Genomic DNA, 10712 nt, shown 5'->3' with positions numbered 1-10712 from the left:
TTTTAAAACAAAATTCAAAGAATGTTTTTCCTCTGGCTAAAATCCACAGGCTTTCTCTCAGAATAGAAGGCAAGATCCTTTCTAGTTCCTGCAAGGCTCCGACTAATCTGTATGTACACTTCCTTTCTGACCAGCTCACCCAGGACTCTCCTCCTAAGTCACTCTTGCTCAGCCACCCTTGCCTCACTGGCATTTCTCACAAATCTCAGATATGTTCCTATGGTCACATCTTTGTCTTTTTCATTTTTTCGCTCTAATTGCAACTTTTTAATAAGGGACCCCTAAAAGATCCTTTTAAATTACTACAGCCCAACAGCATTTTGGGGTCCCTACCTCTGTTTAATTTATTATCTTCTAATATAATTTGCTTATATATTATGTGTGCTGTTTGTATTTTTCTCTAACTCTAAAATATGGATTCACAAATCTAGGGATTTTTGTGTTGTTTATTGATGTGTCCCAATCTTACCACCCAGACTTCCCTGGTGGCTCAGACGGTAAAGCATCTGTCTACAATGCGGGAGACCCAGGTTCCAGCCCTGGGTTGGGAAGATCCCCTGGAGAAGGAAATGGCAATCCACTCCAGTACTATTGCCTGGAAAATCCCATGGACAGAGGAGCCTGGTAGGCTACAGTCTATGGGGTCGCAAAGAGTCGGACACGACTCTAACATTAAGGATCTCATTTCCATTGCTTTGGGCTTCCCTGGTGGCTCAGAGGTTAAAGCATCTGCCTCCAAGGCAGGAGACCTGGGTTCGATTCTTGGGTCTGGAAGATCCCCTGAAGAAGGAAATGGTAACCCACTCCAGTATTCTTGCCTGGAGAATCCCATGGACGGAGAAGCCTGGTAGGCTACAGTCCACAGTAGGTTCTCAACTAGTATTTATTGAATTGGTAAAAAAAATGAAGGGGTGAGGAAGGCAGAATCTAACTCACTTATAGTCAGTATTATGAGTTGATGTTGATCTTGGGGGCAGATCCCCTGTGCTATTTATTTTTTAACTCTATCAAATTGAATAGTATTTAAAACTCAAGTTTGTAAACAATAAATGAGTGCCTTAAAACAGAAGCTGTAATTTTTTAAATCTTCAAATCTAAAACCCATGACATCATACCTGGGGAGAAACGAGTCATTAATCAGATGCTGTCTAAATAAATTAGATTTTGTTCTTGCCCAAGGATATTGAGGTCAAATAAATTCTGAGATAGATCGGGTTTGAATGTATGATATCAGGACTGTATGGTAATTCTTCTTTTCCTAGTCCTGCCCTTGAATTCGATATTTTCAACATGATGCTTTTAATTGATTAAGTGTTATTGAGCTACTGAATAATAGCAAAAATATCCGATACCCTGTGGTGTCTATTTCATCAAGACCAATTGAGACAGGACACTAGAAATAAAGGGAAATACATAATGTCATGGAAATTTAGATTCTGGGCCAAAGGAGGGGAAAATGTAAACTTTCAGCTCTTGAGAGCTAACTAATTTAAGATTATTTAGCTGTTTGGTCAATAAATGTAATGAAAATTACAGTGCATGAGCAAGCAAGTTACCAGAAATCTTCCCATTTATAAGCATTTTTTCCTTTTTTGCTAATAAATTCTGAAGACTATATGAATAATCTGTGACATCTCTTTCTTTTCTGGCTGCAGAACTTCATTAAATTCTAGAGAATTTTCAGTTTATATCACATGCAATTAAAAGATTTCTGCAGGGAAAAATATTAATTTCATACTTGATAGTCATGGGTTTACCTTCTTCAAGATTATCACATTTGTTCCTTTTTCTGAAGGCAGAGACTGGCAGCTTGAATATACACTGGATTAAACAAGGAGAGACCAAATAAAAACTTTGGATGGTTTTGGTTTTCTCTATCAAGAACTGAAAGATGGAAGTTCTACCAGCCCAGACTAGTGCATGTTCAGAAATGCCTCAAATGTCTTCTAAGAAAACTCTCACCATCTACCATTTCTTGCTGGTCACTAAAAACCTCAATTCTTATTTGTTCCATATTAATAGCATATTAGGCTTCTCAATTCTATTTTGCAGGTCTTGAGGTAATGATGACCCAGTATCTGGTGGTAGATAATACTCAAACTTTCACCTCAAGCATTTAAATTACTAATATCCTTCTTCATGTGGCTGATATATTTACTGTTCAAAAAGTAGGCTAATTTTTTTTCTGGAGTCATCAATGTATCATCATCTCTAGGTCATTTGTAATAGCATTCTTTTTAAAAGAAATCATTAAGAAAGCAGGAGTAGCAATACTCATCAGATAAAATAGACTTTAAAACAAAGACTGTGAAAAGAGACAAAGATGGTCACTACATAATGATCAAAGGATCAATCCAAGAAGAAGATATAACAGTTATAAATATATATGCACCCAACACAGGAGCACCGCAGTATGTAAGACAAATGCTAACAAGTATGAAAGGAGAAATTAACAATAACACAATAATAGTGGGAGACTTTAATACCCCACTCACACCTATGGATAGATCAACTAAACAGAAAATTAACAAGGAAACACAAACTTTAAACGATACAATAGACCAGTTAGACCTAATTGATATCTATAGGACATTCCATCCCAAAACGATGAATTTCACCTTCTTCTCAAGCGCACATGGAACCTTCTCCAGGATAGATCACATCCTGGGCCATAAAGCTAGCCTTGGTAAATTTAAAAGAAATCATTAATAGATACTTGTTCTCATAAATATCTAATTTGTTCTCATAAAAGAAAATAGATATAGGTTTTTATAAACAAAGAGATATTTCATCTCGTAAAATGGGAAGTTTATTGGTTGTCTGAAAACACTGCTGATTTTTTTGGTTTCCATTTATATCTTTACATATCTGTGAGAAAGAGTGCTTAATTATAAATGAACGACTCTAAACCATGAGTGATTTTGCCCTCTAAAGGAGATATTTAACAACGTAGTTAGACATTTTTGGTTGTCACAATTAAGGGGAAAGGGTGCTATTGGCATCTGATGGATAGAGACTTGGAGTGGGGAGAAAAATCTTGCTGCTAAAGACAGAGTGCCGGACAGCTGCCACAACAAAGGATTGTCTGGACTAAAATACCAATAAGTGCTAAGGTTGAGAAAGTCTTTTTGAAATGGATGTTGTAAAAATACTTTTGAATATATTTACACTATAAGGTAACACATTAAACAAAGTCTATTTTAAGTTATTAAAATGTGAAAGAGTGCAGGTAAGCCTCTAATGTATGCCTAGCAAATAACTATTTCTTAATGGGAGCTCATGGGCTTCCCTGATAGCTCAGCTGGTAAAGAATCACCTGCAATGCAGGAGCCTGTGGTTCAATTCCTGGTCCGGGAAGATCCGCTGGAGAAGGGATAGGCTACCCACTCCAGTATTCCCTTGTGGCTGGGCTTCCCTTGTGGCTCAGCTGGTAAAGAATCCACTTGCAATGTGGGAGACCTGGGTTTGATCCCTGGGTTGGGAAGATCCCCTGGAGAAGGGAATGGCTACCCACTCCAGTATTCTGGCCTGGAGAGTTCCATGGACTGTATATTCCATGGGGTCACAAAGAGTCAGACATGACTAAGCAGCTTTCACTTTCAATGGGAGCTCATGTTTATTAAAATAATTATTTTTAAAAAATAAATTCAACTTTAAAATTAAAATTGAAAATTAAACAGTCTCTTGTGGAAGAAATATATCTAGAAATTTTATCTAAATAGGGAAAAATGATTTTTCCATGCATTTTCCAGTAATAGATAATGTTCAGTATGCACATAGACCCTTAGATCTCATATTTGCATTTAGAATATGGGAGGAGACACAATGGGAAACATATCAAGAGAGTAGCTGGGGCCTGGAGCCTGGTAGGCTGCAGTCCATGGGGTCGCTAAGAGTCAGACACGGCTGAGCAACTTCACTTTCACTTTTCACTTTCATGCATTGGAGAAGGAAATGGCAACCCACTCCAGTGTTCTTGCCTGGAGAATCCCAGGGACGGGGGAGCCTGGTGGGCTGCCGTCTATGGGGTCGCACAGAGTCGGACACGACTGAAGCGACTTAGCAGCAGCAGTAGCAGCAAATACTTGCCTCCTTCTGAGTCCAAGTCCGGTACATAAGTCTCCACTCAATAGATTTCTTTTTTCTTTAGTTTAATGGCCAAAGGATTATTTATTTTAGGAGGAAGGGAAATTTCTCTTTTATTATTCTGTTGTGGTATTGATGATTTCTTTTAAAAAGAATTCTGAATTGATACAATTTACTAAATTGTATTCCTAAAATCATAAAAGAAGAATTTGCATGTTTTGAGTAGAAAATGTATGATATGTATGCATTGTTGAGAGGACCGTGGGGAAACCTACCATTGGACCTTCAGAGGAGGTAGTGAGAGGAGTCTGGCAGAGCGGAGCTAAAGGTAGAAGATCCCTCCTCCTACCATCTGCTGCCTGTGTCTCCTCAGACAGGCTCACCTCTCAGGATGGAGGAGCTGAATTCAGCTGTTAGTCATAGTTTCTGACTTCCTAGGTCAGAATTCTCTTTTATGAAATTATTTTCTTCCCTTCACACTCCCTCTTCATTCTCCTGATACAGATTTTTTCTTCACTATGTAAACAAATGGGTAGGAACTGGAGTGACTGTGACTTTCTTCTGCTCTTCTGTTTACACTCTCCCATTCTCTCACTCCACCTCTGTCTCTCTCAGGAGACACTTGAGAGATCTGTATCTCAGTGTCTTACCTCACACATTCAGTGGATTTATACTTCTTTCCATGGGATAGTCTATAAACAGCATTTAATAATAAAATACCAGCACATCTCCATGGAGGCGTGTATCTCAGAAATAAGATGGGTCACTACCTCGGACCTAGGGTTTCTTCCAACATTGTTTATGCCAACTAGCACGGGGCATATAGAAATGTGAATAGTTCTTGAAGAACTTGCATAAAAGAAATCATGCTTGTTTCTGGTACCTAGAGATCAAGAGAAAATAAAAGGCACCAGATGCGTGTGTGACATAGAACCACTTCTGAATGGTTCACTATTAAATTTTATTTAATTCTTTGCACACGATAGTGATACCCAGGCCTGGAAGGATGTACAGAAAGGCTGTGAAGGAAGACAGTAACACTGGTCCCTTCTTCTTGGAACATGTGTCTCTTTCTTTTCTTCTGTCATCTGTACTTCTGCAAGCAGCAAAGAGATCCAGGTCTTATGCAGTAAGCAATCCTAACTTCAGATATGTGGCACTCAGTTTTACATCGACCGTTACCTTTTGCGCACTCTCTCCTCATATCCACGCTACCATAGTGTGGAAATCTTTTTCTTGCTGTAAGAAGGAAACAGTGACTGAAATTAGCAGTCTAACTATGACACTCATATTTTAAAAGGAGAATATCTGAGAAGCAAAAGAGCATGTGATGTGGGATTCACTCAGTTGTGTCCAACATGGGATTGTGTCGTGACCCCGTAGACTGTTTCTCGCCAGGTTCCTCTGTCCATGGAATTCCCCAGGCAAGAATACTGGAGTTGCCATTCCCTTCTCTAGGGTATATTCCCTACCCAGGGATGGAACCTGGCTCTCCTGCATTGCAGGCAGACTCTTTACCATCTGAGCCACCAGGAAAGCCTGCAAAAGAGCATAGAATAGGACAAAAGAAGCCTCCTTCTAATTTATGACTGTGAAAATCTTACTGAGGAAGTTTAAGTGAATGCACTGTCCTTTAATGCAAGGTAAATCCTGGATATCAGAAAGTGTCTTGGACTGCAGTTAGGTGTCCCAACTTCCTTTTTACAAGTGACTGAATAGCAACAGTAGGATAGTTCCAAGTAACCATAAAAGTCCACATGATTTATCTCTTACTCTCACACACATTTAGACTGAACACAATGGAGCAAAGCACAGTAATTGTGCTTTGTGAATTCTCCTTCTAAAGATTTCTATTGCAGCTTGATTTCACTTTTTTTTTTTTAATGGAAGGAGATGCAATGTTAGACAGTTTGTCTGAATTTCTACAACTCTCTTGTATATCTTGAGACTTACTCCCCCCCTGCAAAGAAATGAACTTATACATATGTTTAATGTCAGCATTTATTTTTTAAAAAAGAAGAGTGACTAAAAGATGGGTCCATTTTTGGCCATAATATGATTTTAAAAATTATGCTCCAAGCTCCATGGTTTATCTTGTAGTTTGGAGGTTGACTCTCACTAGAAGTTGATTATTTAGGATAGTTGGGAGTACTCAGGGAATTGAGAGATGTTGGACTGTTAGCCTCTAATATCCATTCTAAGTCAGTCTATTTTAATTTCATATTTTACTTCATTTGCTAACCCACATACTTTCAGAAACCCTTTATTTTGAAGACTTTTAAAACATTAACATCACTTTTGATAGGTATGCATCTTAAAATACAATGAGAGTAAGGAGAAATAGCATGGGAGAATCCTAAATTTTAAGGTCAGACTTAAATATTTACTGTATATTCATGGTATAAAAGCAAATAAATCTTGCCACTAGTTTCTGTCATTCATTAAGGTTTGGTGTCCAATAATTCCTTTAAAGCCCAGCTCTTCCTGTCCAGATATTCTGTCTATATTTCTAACAGTTGGTGGTGAGTCGTGATACTTATTAGTGGGACCATAGACTCAGATTATTTATTCATATTCTTGGTATAAATAGCTGGTATAAAACCTACCTCTTCTATTAAAAATTAGCTGTCTTCTCACTATTACTGAGGCAATGCAGACTACGACACAATTTATAGTCAAAAAAGTTACTCTGCACAGTTTAAAGACTAACTTCTAAATATCATTATTCCCTCAATAATTTTAGGGGAGTTATTATTACCAAGCCCATAAATAATTTGCCAGTGATAGAAACTTGAATTACGCTCATTTTGACAAGATTTGTCACATTTAACCCCGTTGTGCAATATGCCATCCTACACTGACCACATCCCTTTTTTCCCCTTGTTTTACCTTTTCTAAAAATACTGTTGTTTTCTTTTTCCTGATTCTCACCTCTAAATATGAGTATTCCCCAAGCTTGTCCCTGGATCACTAATACTCATCTTTGCAAGCATCCATCTATTCATTCAACTGTTAAGTTCACTTCCTGTCTGACTCTGTGACACCTCCCAGGGCAGGGTTTCTCATCCTAAGAACTATAGACCCTTTGGACACTTCTTTGCTGTGGGATGTGATCCTCTTCAGTGAAGGATATTTAGCAGTATCCTTGGCCTCTACCCATTAGATGCCAGTAGTACCGGTAGTACAAACTAAAAGATCTCCAGACACTGCCTAATGTCTCCTTGGCGGCAAAGCTGCCCCTCATCGAAAACCACTGTTCTACATAGAGAACAAACCTGTGAACACCAAGCAGGGAAAGGGGAGAGGATGAATCGGGAGATTGGGATTGACACATATACACTACTTTGTATAAAATAGATAACTAATGAGAACCTGCTGTATGTCACAGGGATCCGTGCTCTGCAGTGACAAGGCGGGGTATATGTATATGCATCAGGATTCACTTTGCTGTAGAGCAGAAACTAACACAGCATTGTAAAGCAACTAAGTTCCAATAATAAATAAGTAATAAATCCGTAAGTCCTTGGGGAAAAAAAGGAAAGAAAATCACTGTTCTAGCAATATGGTGATAAGCCAAACGTATAGTGTGTCTGTCCTCAGATACACTGTTCAAATACTATCTTCTCTCTGAAATTTCCGTAGATCGCTTTCAAGAAAGTCATCTTTCTTATTGCTCTCACAAATTACTTCATAGCATCATTCATTTGACATCTAGAGCATTTTCACATGTTAGGGAATTTCTTTAAACAATATATAAAACTCTACTTAATGTTTTAAGCTAAAAACATGCATGACATCTCCTAAAGTATCTATTCAACCCATAATTTGTTTTTGTTTTCACTGACTTGCTATCTTATTTCTTAGACTATCATTAACCTTTTTGAAAACAGGGGGAAAATCATGATTACCATTTTTTGTACAAAGCTATACCATCCTATGTCCAAAGTACACAGCAGACAAAGAAAAGTGATTGTTAGCAATAACAAACTTTTGAACTTGAGCCTTTATAACCTCTAGAAAATGAAGAGGAAAGCTAAGTGACTTCAGTGGAAATTTCTCTGTATGGAAAATGTAAGGATTTTTTTCTAAACACTTTTTCATCTGTAACTGTTGGAGTGGAAATGAATGAGTTTTTGTATCTGAATTTTGAGTGAGAACTTCCACCATCTGAAGGTGATATACAAAAAACAACTGAGGAACTCTAGAGTCATATATAAGACATTTAATTTTATCCAGTTTAGTTCAGCCACCATATGTTGGTTAACTACAAGGTGAAAGATAACATTCTTATTGCTTTATTATTGTCTAAAAGTATCCAATTTTCACATATACACTTTATAATTTTATTAAGAAAATATGTATCTTGATATATTTCTGTTACTTTTATATTTTTATCACTAACAATAGAATTTCTCTAAAAGTTTGGTACATGTGTGATTAACAATAATAATGGCCTCACTTTTAAACTACAAGAAAAAAATATACAAAAAGTTAATATCACTGATGTTGTAATCTATGCCACTGTGTCTCAAGTGGTATATAATTTCTAAGTCTACAGAACACATAATTTAAAATTTTTTGATAAATTAATGAATAATATTAGCCATTATAGGAGCACCTGATATAGTTGTTATAAGGAAAAATTATGCCAATAAAACATAAAAATACTTGCTGTAGTGATCTACTAATTTTAGCTAATGTTGAAATTAAAAGAAGAAATTTAAAAAGATTTATCCCATGTTAAAAGCTATATGAATCTGTGTAGAATTTCCTTTTGGTCCTTTCTAGATATGAAAAAAATTCAGAGATCCTTTTTTTAACAAGTTTTGAATGGAGGTAGAGGAAGTTATTTCCTAGTTAAATTAACAATTGATTGTATTATTTTGTTACTTTCCTGATGTTTTGCTCCTATGTAGAATTTTCTCACTTACAACCTTTAAAAGATAATTTATCAGTTTATTATGTGAAAATTTTTTATGAAATGACAAAAATGAAAATTGTCATGATGGACTTTATAATATTCATAAAGAAAGAATAAGTTAATTCATTTTCGTACATATCTATTACAATTTCCACTTGTCCTAAAAATGTCAGCTTCTTACTACAAAAGAATATTTTCCTGAGAGAGTGAATTGAGCCTAATTTCAGTGCCAGTAGTATAAACTGGACAGATTTGAGCTTACTCTTTCACTTTAAACTCTTTAAGGAGAAGGGAAAACTCAGTGATCTCTCCATCTCCAAAACTTACTATTTTATTTCTGTACAGTTCATACTTACACATTAATTCAGGAGAAGAGAATCTTGTTAGGTACCTGATGTGATGAGATAATCCTTGAGGGGGAAAATCTCATGAAAAATGTAGCTCATATACAAGTTATTACACTCAACATTCATGTGATCTTAAGAAAGTCCAACAAGGGACGTGATTTGCCTGTAGTACCAGGGACAGAATATTAAGAAAGTCTTCCTAGACTGGAAACAGACTGAAATAGCTTAAAAAGAAGAAAGAGGCAAATAGTTCTCTCCCTTATACTGCAGCAACTACCACTTACCAGTTGATTATGTCAAAGAATATGTTTTTCCGCAAGAATCGACTCTGTTTCAGGATGAAGGTGATGAGACTAATGAATTGATCTTTCAGGCATTTTACACTTTTTATTTTGAAATCATTTTAGATTTATGGAAGAGTTGCAAAGATAAGAGAGACCAACTTCCCTCAGGGTAATGTCTCACTTACCCATGGTACGCTTATCAAAACTAAAAAATTAATATTGCTGTAATACTATTAATTAAACTACACATTGTATTCATATTTCACCAGTTTTCCCACTATTGCCTTTTTTATGTTCCAGTGTTCAATCCAGAGTACGACATTGCATTATCCTAAAGATCTTTTAATCCTTATATTATTACTATACGTTTAACAAGGAAAAACTGATGCTTCCTCAAATTCATTAGCACAAGAATGCCCATAACCACTTCTATGTTACCTGGTAGAATTGTGACCCCAAAGAGTAGAATAAAGAAAAAGAGATGAATCTTCATGGTAGAAAGTTTCTTAGGGAAAAAAGGGCCAACAGGTCTTCTTTTTCAAGTCAAATGTTTTCAAATGAGGAAACAGAGAAATCTTTTATTTATAGATTCTCCTGGGAAGTGGTTTTAACTACTGAGGCTTACCAATAGCAAGAACATTTGTATGCTTGATTGAATAGTGCCATGTTCAAAGAACAGGGTCACAAAAATCATTATTAAATTTTTTCGTAAAAGTAAAACCTACTTGTGTTACCCTAAATAGACTCTCATAAAAATACAATCTTTAAGGAACTTCAAAGGATATGTGTTTGGATTGCTAAAACAATCCAAAGGAAAAACATTATAGTAATACAAATCCTCTACTACATGTTACATATAATGCTAAATATTCTAATACTCTTAGTATTAAATTATGTCTCAGTGTCTGAATTACAAGATTTTATCTAAAAGTCTAAAGGAATTACAGTTAAAGGTTTCTATTGATATCTCTTCTGTTAACAGATGAAATCAATGAGAATTAGGGATAGGGGTTGAATGACATTTCGATTCACATAACGTGTAATTATTTAAATTAACATGATCATTCTGGAGTC

At 36.1% G+C, this 10712-nt stretch overlaps 1 protein-coding gene across 1 annotated transcript; it reads right to left on the bottom strand.

Annotated features, from left to right (window-relative positions):
• Positions 1–5170: 5170 nt before the first annotated feature.
• LOC129647210 (beta-defensin 110-like) lies at positions 5171–10131 on the bottom strand. Its single transcript, XM_055574401.1, has 2 exons — positions 10077–10131; positions 5171–5325 (listed from the first exon to the last, which is right to left on the bottom strand). Exons 1-2 carry the CDS (start codon positions 10129–10131, stop codon positions 5171–5173), a joined length of 210 nt encoding a protein of 69 aa, XP_055430376.1.
• Between the last annotated feature and the right edge of the window lie 581 nt (positions 10132–10712).

This window comes from Bubalus kerabau, chromosome 3 (assembly GCF_029407905.1).
Source record: "Bubalus kerabau isolate K-KA32 ecotype Philippines breed swamp buffalo chromosome 3, PCC_UOA_SB_1v2, whole genome shotgun sequence".
Taxonomy (NCBI): Eukaryota; Metazoa; Chordata; class Mammalia; order Artiodactyla; family Bovidae; genus Bubalus; species Bubalus kerabau.
The sequence above is the reverse complement of the archived record's forward strand: the minus strand, read 5'-3'. Positions and strand labels throughout refer to the sequence as shown.